The sequence below is a fragment of the Cherax quadricarinatus genome, chromosome 18, assembly GCF_038502225.1.
Source record: "Cherax quadricarinatus isolate ZL_2023a chromosome 18, ASM3850222v1, whole genome shotgun sequence".
Taxonomy (NCBI): Eukaryota; Metazoa; Arthropoda; class Malacostraca; order Decapoda; family Parastacidae; genus Cherax; species Cherax quadricarinatus.
In genome coordinates this window covers 32493015-32516875 of record NC_091309.1, presented here as the reverse complement: position 1 = coordinate 32516875, position 23861 = coordinate 32493015, and the positions used below count along the sequence as shown (strand labels likewise).

General features: G+C 46.6%; 1 protein-coding gene across 1 annotated transcript in view; it reads right to left on the bottom strand.

Annotated features, from left to right (window-relative positions):
• Nucleotides 1-23861, bottom strand: part of LOC128689485 (chordin-like protein 2) — a 468423-nt gene that overhangs the window by 136365 nt on the left and 308197 nt on the right. The window contains exon 5 of the mRNA XM_070086387.1: nt 8324-8417. Within this exon, the coding sequence (XP_069942488.1) occupies nt 8324-8417 (94 nt within the window). The remainder of the gene's footprint in view (nt 1-8323; nt 8418-23861) is intronic.

Genomic DNA, 23861 nt, shown 5'->3' with positions numbered 1-23861 from the left:
TACACTGTGAGGAGTGTCGTGGTGGGCTAGTACACTGTGAGGAGTGCCGTGGTGGGCTAGTACACTGTGAGGAGTGTCGTGGTGGGCTAGTACACTGTGAGGAGTGTCGTGGTGGGCTAGTACACTGTGAGGAGTGCCGTGGTGGGCTAGTACACTGTGAGGAGTGCCGTGGTGGGCTAGTACACTGTGAGGAGTGCCGTGGTGGGCTAGTACACTGTGAGGAGTGCCGTGGTGGGCTAGTACACTGTGAGGAGTGCCGTGGTGGGCTAGTACACTGTGAGGAGTGCCGTGGTGGGCTAGTACACTGTGAGGAGTGCCGTGGTGGGCTAGTACACTGTGAGGAGTGCCGTGGTGGGCTAGTACACTGTGAGGAGTGCCGTGGTGGGCTAGTACACTGTGAGGAGTGCCGTGGTGGGCTAGTACACTGTGAGGAGTGCCGTGGTGGGCTAGTACACTGTGAGGAGTGCCGTGGTGGGCTAGTACACTGTGAGGAGTGCCGTGGTGGGCTAGTACACTGTGAGGAGTGCCGTGGTGGGCTAGTACACTGTGAGGAGTGCCGTGGTGGGCTAGTACACTGTGAGGAGTGCCGTGGTGGGCTAGTACACTGTGAGGAGTGCCTAGTGTGAGGAGTGGGGTGGGCTAGTACACTGTGAGGAGTGCCGTGGTGGGCTAGTACACTGTGAGGAGTGTCGTGGTGGGCTAGTACACTGTGAGGAGTGCCGTGGTGGGCTAGTACACTGTGAGGAGTGCCGTGGTGGGCTAGTACACTGTGAGGAGTGTGGTGGGCGTGGTGGGGTGGGCTAGTACACTGTGAGGAGTGCCGTGGTGGGCTAGTACACTGTGAGGAGTGCCGTGGTGGGCTAGTACACTGTGAGGAGTGCCGTGGTGGGCTAGTACACTGTGAGGAGTGCCGTGGTGGGCTAGTACACTGTGAGGAGTGTCGTGGTGGGCTAGTACACTGTGAGGAGTGTCGTGGTGGGCTAGTACACTGTGAGGAGTGTCGTGGTGGGCTAGTACACTGTGAGGAGTGTCGTGGTGGGCTAGTACACTGTGAGGAGTGCCGTGGTGGGCTAGTACACTGTGAGGAGTGCCGTGGTGGGCTAGTACACTGTGAGGAGTGCCGTGGTGGGCTAGTACACTGTGAGGAGTGCCGTGGTGGGCTAGTACACTGTGAGGAGTGCCGTGGTGGGCTAGTACACTGTGAGGAGTGCCGTGGTGGGCTGGTACACTGTGAGGAGTGCCGTGGTGGGCTAGTACACTGTGAGGAGTGCCGTGGTGGGCTAGTACACTGTGAGGAGTGCCGTGGTGGGCTAGTACACTGTGAGGAGTGCCGTGGTGGGCTAGTACACTGTGAGGAGTGCCGTGGTGGGCTAGTACACTGTGAGGAGTGCCGTGGTGGGCTGGTACACTGTGAGGAGTGCCGTGGTGGGCTAGTACACTGAGGAGTGCCGTGGTGGGCTAGTACACTGTGAGGAGTGCCGTGGTGGGCTAGTACACTGTGAGGAGTGCCGTGGTGGGCTGGTACAGAAGGCAGCTTCAACAATGGGTCATAAGTGAGACAGCGAGGGTAATATGGCAAGAAGTATACTCCGGCTTACATACATGTAATATCAAGAGATATGCCCATATTACCGGCCCAGCCCACCAGTATATTACACACACAACCGTCGCCAGCTTCCTCACCTATACTGAACCGTACAACATACTACACACTAAGATATACACACTTTCCGCCTACCAGCTGAAAAAAGTTATCAAGAGTCGTATTGTAGCAATAAATGTATCATATTTAGGGTGCTAGGAAATGATGGCAGTCGTGTTTAAGCAAAACATGCATACTATTATGGCTCTTTTTTTATAAGAAATGCCAGAGAAATCTTGCTAGCACCAGTCACCCCACGCGCGCGCGCGTGTATATATATATATATATATATATATATATATATATATATATATATATATATATATATATATATATATATATATATATATATATATATGTATATATATAAATCATAATAATAAGTAGCATACAAGTCAAGTAATGTAGCAGTAGTGAAATTGACGATAGAGATAAGTTTTGTGAAGCACCGCCTTTATAGACCACCTTCATACAGTACACACACACACACACACACACACACACACACACACACACACACACATAAATGTCTCGTACCTTCTATATAAACCGTCAGTCATAACTAACAAGTCTGAAAGTAAATACATGGCTTGCTATAAGTTGGCTTGTTGCAAGAACTTGAAAGTATATGTTGATAGTTCCTGGGAACCATGGCTGCCCTGCGGCCTGCTGCCACACTCTACAACACCAGGGATGTGGTAAACACCATGCAACATGGTATGTACACCACAACGTTTTTGTTTCTTATTGTATTCCTTTTATTTCTTGGATTAAAATATATTTGTCACCTGTGTACTGCAGGTCACCTGTTCACCTGTGGTGATGGGGTGACATGCAGCCTTCATGACCCACATATAGTTGATACGCTTCAAGAGCCATTATGCCAGCAACCAATACATGAAGTAAACAGTAATGAGTTGATCATGTTCTGTTTTACACTACACTTGTGATGACTTGATCATGTTCTGTTTTACACTACACTTGTGATGAGTTGATCATGTTCTGTTTTACACTACACTTGTAATGAGTTGATCATGTTCTGTTTTACACTACACTTGTGATGAGTTGATCATGTTCTGTTTTACACTACAATTGTAAAACGTAGAACATGAAGGAAAGCCATGACTGGCAAGGTATGTTGGAACGCTTGCACTTGTGCACAAAATAAACACATTGATCAAGCTTTTATTAAAAAATTACAAAGAATTGAACGCGGTCTCAACAAAAGTTTGCTCTACACTCTATAACCCGTCTTTTCTTGACCACAAAAGAAAGTTCTCATTTGTGAATACTAATATATCATGACTTTTATAAATGAGATATGAATAAGCCATAAGAAAATAGTATGTTTAATCATAATATACCGATTCATTGCAATGGAACTATCCTCCTCTTCCACTTGATTACTTGCTATTCCCAAGGCGCTGTATGACCCCTCCGAGCTTATCACTTATCGATGGATATAATAAATGCCATCAGCATAGAGCAGCAAACAACGCTGGAGAGGCACACACATGACAACCATCGTGTGTCCACAGAGCAACAATGTCGAAGAGGCACACACATGACAACCATCGTGTGTCCACAGAGCAACAATGTCGAAGAGGCACACACATGACAACCATCGTGTGTCCACAGAGCAACAATGTCGAAGAGGCACACACATGACAACCATCGTGTGTCCACAGAGCAACAATGTCGAAGAGGCACACACATGACAACCATCGTGTGTCCACAGAGCAACAATGTCGAAGAGGCACACACATGACAACCATCGTGTGTCCACAGAGCAACAAACAATGTTGAAGAGATTGTAATAAAGTTGGTAGAATTACCGACAATATGTAAAGTAAAAGGACACAAGCGCAACTAATGTGACATTTATTGTGGCAACGTTTCGCTCTCCAGGAGCTTTATCAAGCCATTATAAACAATACATGGACACAGAGGGTATATAAAGGCTCTGAGTGAGGTGCAATACTAGTGAGGTACCATTTAGATGTTCACTAGTGGTAGTAGTAGTAGTAGTAGTAGTAGTAGTAGTAGTAGTAGTAACAAAAATAATACAATATGGTAGAGCAATTAATTCGTACAAGAGTAAAAGGATATAAAAGCTATTACTTGGGTAACATAAAAATAGGTTGGACAAATATAGACTGGAAAGAGGCAGGTTTTTTTCAGTGTTCACTCTCTGTAATGTGCTTTGTGTAGTATAACAGGAGAGACTATGTGATGGCAGGGTTTACTGTTTTCAGGAGGATTCTTGCTTGATAAAGCTCCTGGAGAGCGAAACGTTGCCACAATAAATGTCACATTAGTTGCACTTGTGTCCTTTTACTTTAAATGTTGAAGAGGCACACACATGACAACCATCGTGTGTCCACAGAGCAACAATGTTGAAGAGGCACACACATGACAACCATCGTGTGTCCACAGAGCAACAATGTTGAAGAGGCACACACATGACAACCATCGTGTGTCCACAGAGCAACAAACAATGTTGAAGAGGCACACACATGACAACCATCGCGTGTCCACAGAGCAACAATGTTGAAGAGGCACACACATGACAACCATCGTGTGTCCACAGAGCAACAAACAATGTTGAAGAGGCACACACATGACCACCATCGCGTGTCCACAGAGCAACAATGTTGAAGAGGCACACACATGACCACCATCGTGTGTCCACAGAGCAACAATGTTGAAGAGGCACACACATGACAACCATCGTGTGTCCACAGAGCAACAAACAATGTTGAAGAGGCACACACATGACAACCATCGTGTGTCCACAGAGCAACAAACAATGTTGAAGAGGCACACACATGACCACCATCGCGTGTCCACAGAGCAACAATGTTGAAGAGGCACACACATGACCACCATCGTGTGTCCACAGAGCAACAAACAATGTTGAAGAGGCACACACATGACCACCATCGCGTGTCCACAGAGCAACAATGTTGAAGAGGCACACACATGACCACCATCGTGTGTCCACAGAGCAACAAACAATGTTGAAGAGGCACACACATGACCACCATCGCGTGTCCACAGAGCAACAATGTTGAAGAGGCACACACATGACCACCATCGTGTGTCCACAGAGCAACAAACAATGTTGAAGAGGCACACACATGACCACCATCGCGTGTCCACAGAGCAACAATGTTGAAGAGGCACACACATGACCACCATCGCGTGTCCACAGAGCAACAATGTTGAAGAGGCACACACATGACCACCATCGTGTGTCCACAGAGCAACAATGTTGAAGAGGCACACACATGACCACCATCGTGTGTCCACAGAGCAACAAACAATGTTGAAGAGGCACACACATGACAACCATCGTGTGTCCACAGAGCAACAAACAATGTTGAAGAGGCACACACATGACAACCATCGTGTGTCCACAGAGCAACAAACAATGTTGAAGAGGCACACACATGACCACCATCGCGTGTCCACAGAGCAACAATGTTGAAGAGGCACACACATGACCACCATCGTGTGTCCACAGAGCAACAATGTTGAAGAGGCACACACATGACCACCATCGTGTGTCCACAGAGCAACAAACAATGTTGAAGAGGCACACACATGACCACCATCGCGTGTCCACAGAGCAACAATGTTGAAGAGGCACACACATGACCACCATCGTGTGTCCACAGAGCAACAAACAATGTTGAAGAGGCACACACATGACCACCATCGCGTGTCCACAGAGCAACAATGTTGAAGAGGCACACACATGACCACCATCGTGTGTCCACAGAGCAACAAACAATGTTGAAGAGGCACACACATGACCACCATCGCGTGTCCACAGAGCAACAATGTTGAAGAGGCACACACATGACCACCATCGTGTGTCCACAGAGCAACAAACAATGTTGAAGAGGCACACACATGACCACCATCGCGTGTCCACAGAGCAACAATGTTGAAGAGGCACACACATGACCACCATCGTGTGTCCACAGAGCAACAAACAATGTTGAAGAGGCACACACATGACCACCATCGCGTGTTCGTATCTCTCACAGAAAACAATGTTGAAGAGGCACACACATGACCACCATCGCGTGTCCACAGAGCAACAATGTTGAAGAGGCACACACATGACCACCATCGCGTGTCCACAGAGCAACAATGTTGAAGAGGCACACACATGACCACCATCGCGTGTCCACAGAGCAACAAACAATGTTGAAGAGGCACACACATGACCACCATCGCGTGTCCACAGAGCAACAAACAATGTTGAAGAGGCACACACATGACCACCATCGTGTGTCCACAGAGCAACAAACAATGTTGAAGAGGCACACACTTGACAACCATCGTGTGTCCACAGAGCAACAAACAATGTTGAAGAGGCACACACATGATCACCATCGTGTGTCCACAGAGCAACAAACAATGTTGAAGAGGCACACACATGACCACCATCGTGTGTCCACAGAGCAACAAACAATGTTGAAGAGGCACACACATGACAACCATCGTGTGTCCACAGAGCAACAAACAATGTTGAAGAGGCACACACATGATCACCATCGTGTGTCCACAGAGCAACAAACAATGTTGAAGAGGCACACACATGACCACCATCGCGTGTTCGTATCTCTCACAGAAAACAATGACAGTGGTTATGTTAAATAATTCTAAAAGCAAGATTGGCCAGCTTTTATCTACAGTGTTTTAGTACAGTACAATAATACAATAACCTACAAGTTACACCTCTGCGGAAGGTGGGTAATGTACGTGAAACTCAGGTTAAGCATCGCTGGGTTAGTTCACAAGCTGGATGGGTAACGTAACCACGCTCGTATCAGGATACATTTATCTAGATAGAGTAGGGTAGAATATGTTATTCTTGTGGACACATAGGGTATGACAGTATATTCATGTGGACACATAGGGTATGACAGTACATTCGTGTGGACACGTAGGGTAGACAGTATATTCATGTGGACACAGTGTATGACATTACATTTATGTGGACACATAGGGTATGACAGTACATTCATGTGGACACATAAGATATACGACATTCATGTGGGCAACTAAGAGTATGGAAGGTCATTTTTGGTGACACATATGGAATAATTAAATATTTTACAGACACATAAGGTATAATAAAGCATTCGTGAAGACACATAGAGTAGGCTGGAACATCCGTGCACTGAGGAAGACACATAGAGTAGGCTGGAACATCCGTGCACTGAGGAAGACACATAGAGTAGGCTGGAACATCCATGCACTGAGGAAGACACATAGAGTAGGCTGGAACATCCGTGCACTGAAGACACATAGAGTAGGCTGGAACATCCATGCACTGAGGAAGACACATAGAGTAGGCTGGAACATCCGTGCACTGAGGAAGACACATAGAGTAGGCTGGAACATCCGTGCACTGAGGAAGACACATAGAGTAGGCTGGAACATCCATGCACTGAGGAAGACACATAGAGTAGGCTGGAACATCCATGCACTGAGGAAGACACATAGAGTAGGCTGGAACATCCGTGCACTGAGGAAGACACATAGAGTAGGCTGGAACATCCGTGCACTGAGGTACACCAGTACACAGGTTGCATGCATTGGGGACACACATGGAACACGTGCACTGGTGCTTTTCCTGAACAAAGAATACATGCAGAAGGGCACCTGAGCAAAGGATACATGCACACTGGCACACCTTGGACACATACACTGCAGCACGCGTCCTAGACATACGTTGGGGCACACACTGTGGACACACACTGACACACTGTGGACACACAAACTGGGACACACACTGTGGACACATTGCGGCACACAGTGGATACATTGGAGCACACACTGGGACACATACTTTGGGACACACAGTGGACACATACATTGGGACACAGTGGACACATACATTGGGACACACAGTGAACACATACATTGGGACACACACTGGACATACTAGGACACACATTTTGGACACATATACTGGGACATACAGTGGAAACATACATTGGGGCACACACTGTGGACACATACACTGGGCCACACACTGTGGACACACACTGGGAACACATGCTTTGGAAACATACTGGGGACACACACTGTGGATACATACACTGGGGACACATACTGTGGACACATACACTGGGGACACACACTGTGGACACATACACTGGGAACACATACTCTGAGGCACACAGTGGGACACACCGTGGAGACATACACAGGAGCACACAACATAGACACATGCACAGGGGCGCACACCTGGACACACACAAGGGCACATCGTGAGGAGACACACACACACACCATATACATTGGGTCACATACTTTTGGACACATTCGGTGACACACTAGATCACACATGGCCACACACAAAGTGGACACATGCGCCGCGGCAGACAGCGTGGACACACACTGGGTAACACGTGGACACACTGGGTTACAGACACACTTTGGGTCACACATGGACACACACTGGGTCACACATGGGCACTCACTGGGTCACACATAGATACACACACTGGGTCACACATGGACACTGTCACATATGGGCACACACACACTGCGTCACACATGGGCACAGACTGGGTCACACATGGACACACACACACACTGGGTGGACACATGCAACGTGGAACACAGCGTTGACACAGGATACAGCAGGCTACTCACCACGACACACCCTGCAACAGTCCCGCCTGGTGTAGATGGGTGAAGGACAGGTGACGGCCGGACAAGTCTTGGTACTGCAGTGAGTAACACCATCCTGAGGACACCACAGACAGTTACTACACTTGTCAACACCCACCCACTCAGCCTCCAGCATACACTTGTCAACACCCACCCACCCATCCTCCAGCATACACTTGTCAACACCCACCCACCCATCCTCCAGCATACACTTGTCAACACCCACCCACTCAGCCTCCAGCATACACTTGTCAACACCCACCCACCCATCCTCCAGCATACACTTGTCAACACCCACCCACTCAGCCTCCAGCATACACTTGTCAACACCCACCCACCCATCCTCCAGCATACACTTGTCAACACCCACCCACTCAGCCTCCAGCATACACTTGTCAACACCCACCCACCCAGCCTCCAGCATACACTTGTCACCACCCACCCACCCAGCCTCCAGCATACACTTGTCAACACCCACCCTCCCATCCTCCAGCATATACTTGTCAACACCCACCCACTCAGCCTCCAGCATACACTTGTCAACACCCACCCACCCATCCTCCAGCATACACTTGTCAACACCCACCCACTCAGCCTCCAGCATACACTTGTCAACACCCACCCACCCATCCTCCAGCATACACTTGTCAACACCCACCCACTCAGCCTGCAGCATACACTTGTCAACACCCACCCACTCAGCCTCAGCATACACTTGTCAACACCCACCCACCCATCCTCCAGCATACACTTGTCAACACCCACCCACTCAGCCTCCAGCATACACTTGTCAACACCCACCCACCCATCCTCCAGCATACACTTGTCAACACCCACCCACTCAGCCTCCAGCATACACTTGTCAACACCCACCCACTCAGCCTCAGCATACACTTGTCAACACCCACCCACCCATCCTCCAGCATACACTTGTCAACGCCCACCCACCCATCCTCCAGGATACACTTGTCAACACCCACCCACCCAGCCTCCAGCCTACACTTGTCAACGCCCACCCACCCACCTTCCAGCATACACTTGTCAACACCCACCCACCCAGCCTCCAGCCTACACTTGTCAACGCCCACCCACTCAGCCTCCAGCATACACTTGTCAACACCCACCCACCCAGCCTCCAGCATACACTTGTCAACACCCAGCCTCCAGCATACACTTGTCAACACCCAGCCTCCAGCATACACTTGTCAACACCCAGCCACCCAGCCTCCAGCATACACTTGTCAACACCCACCCACTCAGCCTCCAGCATACACTTCTCAACACCCACCCACACAGCCTCCAGCATACACTTGTCAACACCCACCCACACAGCCTCCAGCACACACTTGTCAACACCCACCCACACAGCCTCCAGCATACACTTGTCAACACCCACCCACCCAGCCTCAGCATACACTTGTCAACACCCACCCACACAGCCTCCAGCATACACTTGTCAACACCCACCCACCCAGCCTCAGCATACACTTGTCAACACCCACCCACTCAGCCTCCAGCATACACTTGTCAACACCCACCCACACAGCCTCCAGCATACACTTGTCAACACCTAGCCTCCAGCATACACTTGTCAACACCCACCCATTCAGCCTCCAGCATACACTTGTCAACACCCACCCACACAGCCTCCAGCATACACTTGTCAACACACAGCCTCCAGCATACACTTGTCAACACCCAGCCTCCAGCATACACTTGTCAACACCCACCCACACAGCCTCCAGCATACACTTGTCAACACCCATCCACACAGCCTCCAGCATACACTTGTCAACACCCAGCCTCCAGCATACACTTGTCAACACCCACCAACTCAGCCTCCAGCATACACTTGTCAACACCCACCCACACAGCCTCCAGCATACACTTGTCAACACACAGCCTCCAGCATACACTTGTCAACACCCAGCCTCCAGCATACACTTGTCAACACCCACCCACACAGCCTCCAGCATACACTTGTCAACACCCAGCCTCCAGCATACACTTGTCAACACCCAGCCTCCAGCATACACTTGTCAACACCCAGCCTCCAGCATACACTTGTCAACACCCACCCACCCAGCCTCCAGCATACACTTGTCAACACCCAGCCTCCAGCATACACTTGTCAACACCCAGCCTCCAGCATACACTTGTCAACACCCACCCACCCAGCCTCCAGCATACACTTGTCAACACCCACCCACTCAGCCTCCAGCATACACTTCTCAACACCCACCCACACAGCCTCCAGCATACACTTGTCAACACCCACCCACACAGCCTCCAGCACACACTTGTCAACACCCACCCACACAGCCTCCAGCATACACTTGTCAACACCCACCCACCCAGCCTCAGCATACACTTGTCAACACCCACCCACACAGCCTCCAGCATACACTTGTCAACACCCACCCACCCAGCCTCAGCATACACTTGTCAACACCCACCCACTCAGCCTCCAGCATACACTTGTCAACACCCACCCACACAACCTCCAGCATACACTTGTCAACACCCAGCCTCCAGCATACACTTGTCAACACCCAGCCTCCAGCGTACACTTGTCAACACCCACCCACTCAGCCTCCAGCATACACTTGTCAACACCCACCCACACAGCCTCCAGCATACACTTGTCAACACACAGCCTCCAGCATACACTTGTCAACACCCAGCCTCCAGCATACACTTGTCAACACCCACCCACACAGCCTCCAGCGTACACTTGTCAACACCCACCCACACAGCCTCCAGCATACACTTGTCAACACCCAGCCTCCAGCATACACTTGTCAACACCCAGCCTCCAGCATACACTTGTCAACACCCACCAACTCAGCCTCCAGCATACACTTGTCAACACCCACCCACTCAGCCTCCAGCATACACTTGTCAACACCCACCCACACAGCCTCCAGCATACACTTGTCAACACACAGCCTCCAGCATACACTTGTCAACACCCAGCCTCCAGCATACACTTGTTAACACCCACCCACACAGCCTCCAGCATACACTTGTCAACACCCACCCACACAGCCTCCAGCATACACTTGTCAACACCCAGCCTCCAGCATACACTTGTCAACACCCAGCCTCCAGCATACACTTGTCAACACCCAGCCTCCAGCATACACTTGTCAACACCCAGCCTCCAGCATACACTTGTCAACACCCAGCCTCCAGCATACACTTGTCAACACCCACCCACACAGCCTCCAGCATACACTTGTCAACACCCAGCCTACGCCCACCTGCCTTTCTCTTGGTGATAACTTCCTAACATATACTACCAGTTATTGTTAATGATATTAACTTATGTTATCTTTTACTACTTTTTATTCTTAGTGATATAAATTGTTAGTTCTCACTACTTGTTATTCTTGGTGATACTAACTTGTTAGCATATGGTGCTGGTTATATGTCAGTGATATTAACTTCTTAGCAGTTCCGGTTGATCTTAATATTTTGTACGTGACAAGTTGTTAGCACTTCTAGTTATTTTTAGTGATGTGCATTGTGTATAACTTCTTAATTATCATTAACATAATTAGTTAATTACAGTTATATATATTTTGGTAAATTAGTTACATTTATTAACATGGTTGTCACACCTCACGGTAAAGTCTGGATGAATTCTTCTCTTTTCAAGGTCTGGCAATTCGAAATTTTTGTAAATTTGTCAGTGCAAACTGACTCTTCAGTACCAGTTTTACTGTATGAAAAAGACAACCAAATTTGTAATTGGTAATTTGACCCTTTCAGATTCTTCCTGTTTGTTTTTGTCCTTGTCAATCTGGAACGTCGGACTTACTGCTGCATTTTTGTACATAAATTTTATAGGCTAAGAGCTGTCGATCTGCCTCAGCTCATTTGAAAGCCCAGACCTGTGTATGGTATACTACCACCCTCCCAGGATGCCATCTGCAACAGTCGACTATCACCCAGGTACCTTTCTGCTTGGTGAAGGGGGGGGGGTAGCAGGGGTAAGGAAATATGCCCAGTGTTTACACCCATGCCGGGATCTTTGTAGACTAGTGTGAGTTTTCTACAGCATTGTTGTATTTCTTTCTGCAGGCTGTTGGTGATGTGCATGCTGAAGTAGAATCTTAAGAAGCTCAGTAGAACTAATTTGTAATTAGAGCTGTTGGTGGTGACTTTAATCATGTGTAAACAAACAACTTTTAATATAGAAAGGCTGAATGATCCTAGATTTTCTCATTGGCGAGCTAAACGTGGATCTGACATTAAAACAAAGTAAGATGTTTTCTGTGAGGTAAAAACTTTAAACTTATTAGCATGGTGAAAAAATGGGGGGGGGGGGGGGGAGGCATTGAAGTTCCATGGTGGGGGAGTTAAGCATAAGAAGGTAGTGTTGACTGTGAACATTAATCAAGAATTGTAGTCCATCCAAAGATTTATGAAATTCACACCACTTTATGAAACTATGAATTCAGGAAATAATAGTACTGATATAGGAAAGCGATAGGAGCTGCAACGTTGCTCATCACCAACTGAGGCTGAGGGAATGATTGCCTCGTCTTTTGTATAAAGTTCTACAGTGTTTCCATTATGTCCTTGACTTTGTATTGATGGCGAAACGTCTGTAAATAAAGATACCCAGATATTACATCATCTTGTCGGTATTGTATGCCATTCACGTACCATTCATGATGTTTAGGTCAATCCAGACTATTGTCAAGAACGGATAATGATCCAGAACCGACCGAAACGTTGTTGTAAGTAGTTCCTCTTCTAAGTGCGTGGTTTTGGTGAATTGTTCCAGTTACGTTATTGTAACTTTTTATACTACATCATTAATGGTTTCTCCTTTGTTTATTTTAGCGTAGTCTGTTATGTCTTTGTTTCCTTTAGGGTCTTCAGCCATTATTGTTTATTTTAGCCCAAACAGTTTAGTGTGGCTCACGCAAGTCGTGAAGGTGAGACACGACGAGTTAGCACTGTCTACTAATCTTCGTTTGAGGTTATTATTCGTCTTTTAGGAACATTGACAGTTCTGCCAATATCTGCTCACAATGAACAGTCGGATATCATTACCATCTGTTATTCGTTGAATGTGTCGGCTCTGTGACTTACTGATGGATCTGTGATCTGATAAAGTCCACTGTGTGCGCGAAACGTTGTCGTTTAGAATTGCATTACATTGTGTTATTATCTATCGTGTCATTATTTTATACCATTTCCCTCCGTCTGTGACTACCTCTTGCCCAGTGCTCTAGTCTGACAATGACTGTCCTCTACCCGTCCATGCTTTACTTGAAGATTAAGACACATGCAACAGTCGGGTATCTTTATTGATGAAACGTTTCCCTTACACGGTAGACTTCTTCAGTCAAATAAAGAGGGAGCAGTAGTAATGAAATAAAGATGATGTAATCAGTCCATCAGCTTTGGAGAAAAAGTATTTGAGGTGGTCAGTCCCTCAGCCTGGAGAAGAGTTCAACTCTATGGTCTGGAACGATATCGTTCCAGACCATGTGTGGCCCTACTTCACCTACTGAGCACCTTCCAGTATATTTGCTTGCTCTCTTCTCTTTACTTGTTTCCGGGGCTTATAACATTGTTTATGTACATGACTAGTATACAAAACCGACAAGAATCTTCAAGACTACGGTGCTCTTCACCAACGCCAAGGCTGAAGGACTGATTACCTCATCTCTTTGTATATAGTTTTACTGTCTTCCAATTATGTCCTTGAATTTGAATTAATAAAACCATTGGTTGGCGAAACGTCTACAATAAAGACACCCAGATATTGCACACGTGTATAATTTTTTTATTTTTTTGTCATTTTTCACATTTCTTAGTGTTTGTATTATATTATTTTTCGATATTTTATATTTATATAATGAAAATTTGGATTTTTGTCATCGAAGAGACCTTTCACTTTTATAAAAATAAATATGAACCACTATTACTTATTGATATATATATATATATATATATATATATATATATATATATATATATATATATATATATATATATATATATATAATGTCGTGCCGAATATGTAAAACTGATCAATTAGCAAGAACTCGTTTAAAATTAAGTTTTTTCTGAAATGTTCTCTTATACGTTTAAAGATATATTTTTTTCATTAATGTTAATGTAAAAATTTTTAATTTTGCAACAAAAGAATCTTAGAAAACTTACCTAACCTTATTATAACAAGAGCAATTTATTTTAGCCTAACCCAACTAAATATATTTTAAATATGTTTACAATAATTTAGTACTAAACAAACACAATCAAATATATTTTTTTCGTTAGGTTCAGAATGATTTTGGCGAAATTATTGCATACACAAATTTTCACTTGTACTATATAGCAAGATGAGCGTTGCTATTTAAGCCAAGATCGCAAGTTCTGCTTATTCGGCACGACACACACACACACACACACACACACACACACACACACACACACACACACACACACACACACACACACACACACACACACACACACACACAGATATATATATATATATATATATATATATATATATATATATATATATATATATATATACACACACGTGTATTTGCGGCGAAGCGCAAACCGACCAATATGGTCTACATGCTCTTATCTGTTTCAAAACCAAGGGCTGGCATGCAAGACACAATGAGGCCAACGACATCATAAAGAGAACCCTTGCTACAGCTGGATGCCCAGCCGAGAGGGAGCCCCGATCACTAGCAGCTAACAATACCCACAACCCAGCAAACCGCCCCGACGGGATCACCATCTATCCTTGGAAGAATGGCAAGCTCTTAGCATGGGATTATACCTGTGTCCACACTGGCTGACACCTATATCCATCACAGTGTCGGGCGACAGGGAGGAGCTGCTGACCACAGGGAGGAGTACAAGATCAGCAAGTACAGGGACATAAGCCAATAGTATCAATTTGTCCCAGTGGGATCAGAGACCTTGGGATCATGGGGAAAACATGCCACACGTTTCCTTAAACAATTGGGTTCCAAACTCATCGACACCACCAGGGACCCAAGGGCAGCCACTTTCATGTTCCAGCACTTCAGCGTGGCCATCCAGAGGAGAAATGCTTGCTGCATACTTGGCTCACGTTCAGCTTCTGAGGAGCTGGACCATAATCTTTAATATATTGTACCATTGTATTCATGTTTGTGTTTCGTGTAAATGTATTCTGTCTATTAATAAATTTTCCCATAGAATATAAAATATAGAGGGTGGTAGGAAAAGAAAATATTCAAACAGCTCCGGGAGAACCTTGAGTTTTCCCTGAGATACGTTTATTGTCTTCTTTGAGGATGAGAGTCCCCAGCCCAGTTATAGAGGTGGTACCTCCCTATATGTTCTTTTTAAAAAATATGTATGTCGTGCCGAATAGGTAAAACTTGCGATTTTGGCTTAAATAGCAATGCTCTTCTTGCCATATAAGACAAGCGAAAATTTGTGTATGCAATAATTTCGCAACAATCATTCTTATTATTATTATTATTAAAGATTCGCCGGTATTCTCCCGGCCCGGGCCTTGTCCAAGTGGTGGCCCGGCCTTGACTCCCTCTTTAGGGAGTGTCTGAGACCTAAGTCTCCCATGGGAGGAGGCACAAGTACCTCCTCATCTTTGGGACCAACTGTCCCCAGGCCTAGCCACAAGCTAGGCCTCTCTGGTCTGCCATCCCCGCCCCAAGGAGGCTAATGGGAATGACAGTCTTATGAGCTAAAGGCTCGGGCTCAGGCACCTACCCTACCCTAGAAGGGCTGGGCATGGTGTCGATCACACTCATTCTGAACTTAACGAAAAAATATATTTCATTGTGTTTGTTTATTATTAAATTACTGTAAACTTATTTAAAATATATTTAGTCGGATTAGGCTAAATTAAATTGCGTGTGTTATAATAAGGTTAGGTAAGTTTTCTAAGATTCTTTTGGTACAAAATTCAAAATTTTTACATCATCATAAATGAAAAAAATATATCTTTACACGTATAAGAGAAATTTTTAGGAAGGACTTAATTTTAAACGAGTTCTTGCTAATTGGCCAGTTTTACCTATTCGGCTCGACATATATATATATATATATATATATATATATATATATATATATATATATATATATATATATATATATATATATATATATATATATTCCTGTATGAAGAGTGATAAGAGGACTCTTCGAATATTTATAGCAGGGATGCCGACGATGACCTTACATGTAATTATCCCTCTGACTGGTATTCTGTGTATATACATTCAAGGCTGTACATGTCTTTGTATATTCAGCGGGTTGTGCAGATACCCACACTCCACGGGACCAGTGTATGTCCTCCGCTGCCAAACTTAAGTCGCCTGTTTACGTTATTACGCTGTTATTGATTAATGACGTAAATATTTATAAAGACTTTGATCGGGTAGAAATAACGAACTATAAACGTGCGAAAACTAACTTCCTGTTTGAAGAAGTTGTTATAAAGGCGACATTTATAAGAGTTTAAGAATATGTAACTGGGGTGTGCTAGTATTTTAGCCTCTGACGGCCATTTAGCTGAAGGTCACCACATGTGCACCCTCCACCTTGATAATTTTCAGTTACAACACTGGACAAATCAATATCAGTATGACAGCTTAGTTTTTGAAAGGCATAGGTCTGAAAGGAGGCCTTGATTCACACTAGAGTAGTGTTAGAAGACACATTTGGAAATAAAGACACTTGTCGACTTTTTCCAGACAGCACAATACATTTAAGGATCATTCAGTATGTGGTGAATAACAGGTAAACAAGTCTGTCGTAAAGAAGGGAAGGTATTGCTTCCCTTCAACAACCCTTCACCAGCCTGACGGCACCTACCTCATAGACACACTTATATTAAAAGTATAAATATTTTCGAACATGCAAGTAAGTAATGGGGCTCGAAGTTTTAAACTCAACCCGAAATTTTACTTGGAATACACATCAATCTCGAAAATTACGTTTTGAGTTCTGCTTTCGAGGAAATCAGCGGAATTCTCACATGTGTATAAAAATGACAGTTAATTCCTATGGTTGATGTGAAAATAGCAGCATTGGTAGTGTGATCGACGCCTCACACCAGAGTTAGTTTATTCTGCACACTATAATCTTGTAGAGGAAAGAAATTAATAAGACTGACACCATCCAGCGTGAGATGGCGTGCGGTGCTGGTAGTGTAATTACCACCATAAAGACTACCACCACCACCACTGCTATCACCACGATTGCTGCCACCACCGCTACCACTACCGCAACCCTACTGCTACCATCACTGCTACCACTACTGCTACCACTACTGCTACCACCACTGCTACTACTACTGCTACCACCACTGCTACCACTACTACTACCACTACCGCAACCCTACTGCTACCATCACTGCTACCACTACTACCACTACTGCTACCACCACTGCTACTACTACTGCTACCACCACTGCTACCACCACTGCTACCATCACTGCTTCTACTACTGCTACCACCACTGCTACCACTACTGCTACCACCACTGCTACCACTACTGCTACCACTACCGCAACCCTACTGCTACCACCACTGCTACCACTACTGCTACCACCACTGCTACCACTACTGCTACCACCACTGCTACCACTACTGCTACCACCACTGCTACCACTACTGCTACCACTACTGCTACCACCACTGCTACCACTACTGCTACCACCACTGCTACCACTACTGCTACCACTACTGCTACCACCACTGCTACCACTACTGCTACCACCACTGCTACCACTACTGCTACCACCACTGCTACCACTACTGCTACCACTACCGCAACCCTACTGCTACCATCACTGCTACCACTACTGCTACCACTACTGCTACCACCACTGCTACCACTACTGCTACCACCACTGCTACCACTACTGCTACCACTACTGCTACCACCACTGCTACCACCACTACTACCACTACCACCACCGCAACCCTACTGCTACCACCACTGCTACCACTACTGCTACCACTACCGCAACCCTACTGCTACCATCACTGCTACCACTACTGCTACCACCACTGCTACCACTACTGCTACCACCACTGCTACCACTACTGCTACCACCACTGCTATATAAAGGACTTGTTTATTTGGTAGGCTGTAGAGCGGTGTTAATGATAAACGTCTTCGGAGACTTCTTAGTTTATTGTTAAGTAGTGGTGGGTTACACAGGCTTGTGTGTTTGTGCCCATGGCCCGGGCAGGGCCATGCCCACGAGAGAGAGCTGGGAGGCCTTGTGTCTTGATGCCAGGCCGCTGTGTGAGTGAGGGTGAGGCAAGTCTGGGCATACTGAAGTGGCAAGGCCTATAGATGGCAGCACCTGAGTGGCGCGAAATATGAACTAAGCTGGCAGACAGCATGGACTATCTGTGCAGACAGTACAGGGTGTCTACATACGCTCGGCCACCTATCGCGCGTCGTCCCGACGCGACAATACTGGTAGTAAAAGAAACTCGGTCTCTCTCTCGTAGGAACAGGGCACAGAACACAAAATAAAAACATATATATACATATGGACATGGAAAAAAAAAACTTCCTACAGGGAGGGAAGAAAAAAACATGTGGGGTGTGCTAAACATCGTGGTCAAAGGCAGTGAGCGTCGATGAGTATCACTGCACGCCTTCCTGCGTCTGGACAGATACTGCAACACGGGAGACATCGCTGCGGCTGAGCTGTGACGTAACAGGGTACGGTCTCCTCTGGAACGGTGAAGCAGACATCGTAGGAGTCGCTGCAGGTTTTCACTCAACCTGGGGCACGACATGCTGGTGCCCTCGAGTGAGGCGTCGACAAAACTCGGCCACTGGGCAGGACTTCTGACAAGCGACTCAGGAGGACACTTCTCGACTGGTACTGTCGCTGGGCTGTCACTGCCGGCGATCGTGGAGCGAGTTGTGGAGCGAGTCGTGGCAGAGACGACTGGGCGAAACATCTGGGAGTCGTAACATCATACACCAGACTGCAGTGAGCGAGCTAGCAGTCAAAGTGACATCTTCTTTGTGCAGGCTGCTCACTGAAGCTTGTGACACGAGGCTGACACAGCGCCTGCCGACAGGGCTGGCTGCGGCTTGACGAGTATCATCTCTCGACAGCTGGAGTTATAGCAGAGGTTAGTCTAAGCGTCCCCAGACTTGTTTCTCTACATATAACTGCACTCTGAAGGTCTGGAGGTGAAGTGAAACAAATCTCGATGGGAATCGTAGCAGGTACGATTCTACAGAACATCACGAGCGACGAGCATAAAAGCTTTCTGTACAAGGGGGCTCATACGCTCAGGGCTGAGAAATCAGCTGTCAAACACTGGTCAGGCGGGTGACTAACACAGTGGTGCTACACAGGTCTGGGTGGGCCAGACCTCACTGGACACACGAAACTTTAAAAACACACCGCTGTACATACGGTACAACATGGCTTAAACTAGCAAATGATGCTTTTCTGCGCATAAAACTGACACTAAGACATATACTAAAATGTGAGAACACTGACTAAGAGGAATTAACACACGACATATATTTTCTCTCAATCTTCTCGACAATACTGAAATAATTACTAGAACACTCGATGTGACATCATGTGATGTCAGGCGTGATGTCGCAAGGTGACGTCAGCAGCAGTGACGTCAACAGACATCTCGAGGTGACGTCAGGCAGACATCGTGAGGTGACGTCAGCAGACATCGTGAGGTGACGTCAGCAGACATCGTGACGTCATGAAGTCGGGCAGCATCGTGGGTGGCGTCGATGTGATGCGGGCAGCAGACCACAGCATGAGGCCTGGGATATCTGGTAACTCACGTGGCTTTGTAGGTCTACGTGATCGCCCACACCCACGTGACGTCGTAATCCACGTAGCTTCGAGTGGCCTCGGGCACTCGGATACACAGCACTGGCAATGAATTCATACGAAAAACAGCAGAAAACACAGCAGAGGGAGTGGGCAGTGGTGAGTGGTGTATGGTAGACGGGTGAGCGTGAGGAGGGCGAGCATGGGCAAGGTGAGGAACAGCCACTTCCTCTCCTCTCCTCTCCTCCCCCACCCACAAACACGTGGAGAAGCTCACACTGGACGCAGAAATCACCACAAGACTCACCTCTGGCTTGCTGAAACAGCTGTGCTGAGCTGAACAACAACAGCAACATACAAGTGACGCTGAACACGTGACTTGAGAAACAGCGTGGGACACTGTAGCGTGAGACGCTGGGACGCCACTCACAATTCTCGAAGAAATTTGGCAAATTTCGGCTGGATCCTGCTTGTACCTGTGTCTGGATGCTCAAACGTGCAGACACGACATCAGGATAACTCGTTGAGAGACGGATGCTTCTTATGTAGGGTGATGAAGTGAAGGTGACTTCATACCTCTCCTTCCTCTCTCCAGGGTAAACACAACGCTGCGACCACCGCTGGTACCAATATAAACGACTTGTTTGGTAGCTGTAGAGCGGGTAGTTAAATGATATACTTCTTCGGAGGCTTCTTACTTTATTGTTAAGTAGTGGTGGGTACACAGGCTTGTGTGTTTGTGCCCATGGCCCGGGCAGGGCCATGCCACGAGAGAGAGCTGGGAGTACTTGTGTCTTGATGCCAGGCCGCTGTGTGAGTGAGGGTGAGGCAAGTCTGGGCATACTGAAGTGGCAAGGCCTATAGATGGCAGCACCTGAGTGGCGCGAAATATGAACTAAGCTGGCAGACAGCATGGACTATCTGTGCAGACAGTACAGGCTGTCTACAGCTACCACTACTGCTACCACCACTGCTACCACTACTGCTACCACTACTGCTACCACCACTGCTACCACTACTGCTACCACCACTGCTACCACTACTGCTACCACCACTGCTACCACTACTGCTACCACCACTGCTACCACTACTGCTACCACTACTGCTACCACCACTGCTACCACTACTGCTACCACCACTGCTACCACTACTGCTACCACTGCTGCAACCCTACTGCTACCACCACTGCTACCACTACTGCTACCATCACTGCTACCACTACTGCTACCACTACTGCTACCACCACTGCTACCACCACTGCTACCACTGCTGCTACCACCACTGCTACCACTACTGCTACCACCACTGCTACCACTACTGCTACCACCACTGCTACCACTACTGCTACCACCACTGCTACCACTACTGCTACCACCACTGCTACCGCTGCCACCACTGCTACCGCTACCACCACTGCTACAACCACCGCTACCACCACCGCAGCCCTACTGCTACCACCACTGCTATCACTACCGCTACCGCCACTGCTACCACCACCACTACCACCACCGCAACCCTACTGCTACCACCACTGCTACCACTACCACAACCCCTACTGCTACCACCACTGCTTCCACTACCGCAACCCTATTGCTACCACCACTGCTACAACCACCGCTACCACCACCGCAGCCCTACTGCTACCAACACTGCTACCATTACTGCTACCACTACTGGTACCACCACTGCTACCACCACTGCTACCAACACTGCTACCACTACCGCTACTGCCACTGCTACCACCACCACTACCACCACCGCAACCCTACTGCTACCACCACTGCTACCACCACTGCTACCACCACTGCTACCACCACTGCTACCACTACTGCTACCACCACTGCTACCACTACTGCTACCACTACTGCTACCACTACTGCTACCACTACTGCTACCACTACTGCTACCACTACTGCTACCACCACTGCTACCACCACTGCTACCACCACTGCTACCACCACTGCTACCACTACTGCTACCACCACTGCTACCACTACTGCTACCACTACTGCTACCACTACTGCTACCACCACTGCTACCACCACTGCTACCACCACTGCTACCACCACTGCTACCACCACTGCTACCACCACTGCTACCACCACTGCTACACACCCTCATACGCCAGTAAGACTAAGTTAACAACTAGTTGGAGAACCCTGAACAAAAAACTCATTTAAGACATTATACACATTATATGTTAGGTCTCTCCTGGAGTATGATAAACTATACACAGTATATGTTAGGTTTCTCCTGGAGTATGATAAACTATACACAGTATATGTTAGGTTTCTCCTGGAGTATGATAAACTATACACAGTATATGTTAGGTTTCTCCTGGAGTATGATAAACTATACACAGTATATGTTAGGTTTCTCCTGGAGTATGATAAACTATACACAGTATATGTTAGGTTTCTCCTGGAGTATGATAAACTATACACAGTATATGTTAGGTTTCTCCTGGAGTATGATAAACTATACACAGTATATGTTAGGTTTCTCCTGGAGTATGATAAACTATACACAACATACGTTAGGGTTGGTAGGTAAGACACATAGGCAACATTTAGGCAACTTTATTCCGAAACGTTTCGCCTACACAGTAGGCTTCTTCAGTCGAATACAGAAAGTAGGCAGGAGCAGTAGAGATGTGAAGACTATATAATCCGTCCATCACCCTTGTAGTCGTAGATTTGAGGTTGTCAGTCCCTTAGCCTGGAGAAGTTCTGTTCCAAACTCAGCAGCGCTGTATAGTCCTTGTGGCTTAGCGCTTCTTTTTGATTATAATAATAATGTTCCAAACTCTGGAACTAACTGAAGATCAAGCGACAGTGTTGAGACTTAAATACTGTCGGAAGGAGAGGTGCAGAGTATTAGTAGTGAGACTGTAGCCACTGGGAGGTCACGTCCCTCTCAGATCAAACAATTCTCACTTGAAAAAGTTATCCAAGGTGTTTCCTCTTCTGTACCAAGATGCCATTGTGTTGCAGTGTCTGACAGAGTGAATATCAAAATGGTATACAATACCGACAGGTTGGTAGGTAAGACATCTCTCCTTCGGACAGTATTTAAGTCTCAACACTGTCGCTTGATCTTCAGTTAGTTCCTGACTATGGAACTGAACTTCTCCAGGCTGAGGGACTGACAACCTCAAATTTACGACTTCAAGGGTGATGGACTAATTACATCGTCTTCACATCTCTATTGTTCCTGCCTACTTTCTGTACTCGACTGAAGAAGCCTACTGTGTAGGCGAAACGTTTCGGAATAAAGTTGCCTAAATGTTGCCTATGTGTCTTTCCTACCAACCTGTCGGTATTGTATACCATTTTGATATTCATACGTTAGGGTCATTCATAATTTTTGTTAAATATGTGGGACTGTGTAGGCTGTTAAATATGTGGTATTATGTAGGCTGGCGGTTCACTATATGTATGTAAATAATGATGTTCCCTTCAAGCTGCGCTAGTATCAACGTTGATGGACTAAACAAGGAACTCGTTGCTGGCATGGAACCCGCAACTTACTAGAGAAGACCCAAAGATTTGCAAAGAGATTAGTGCGGGAAATGGACTACGAAGAAAGACTTGAGGGAGTTAAACTAATAACACTAGAAAAGAGGAAGTCGAAAGGGACATGATCTCGACATACAAAATACTTAGAGGGTTAGAGAGGACAGAG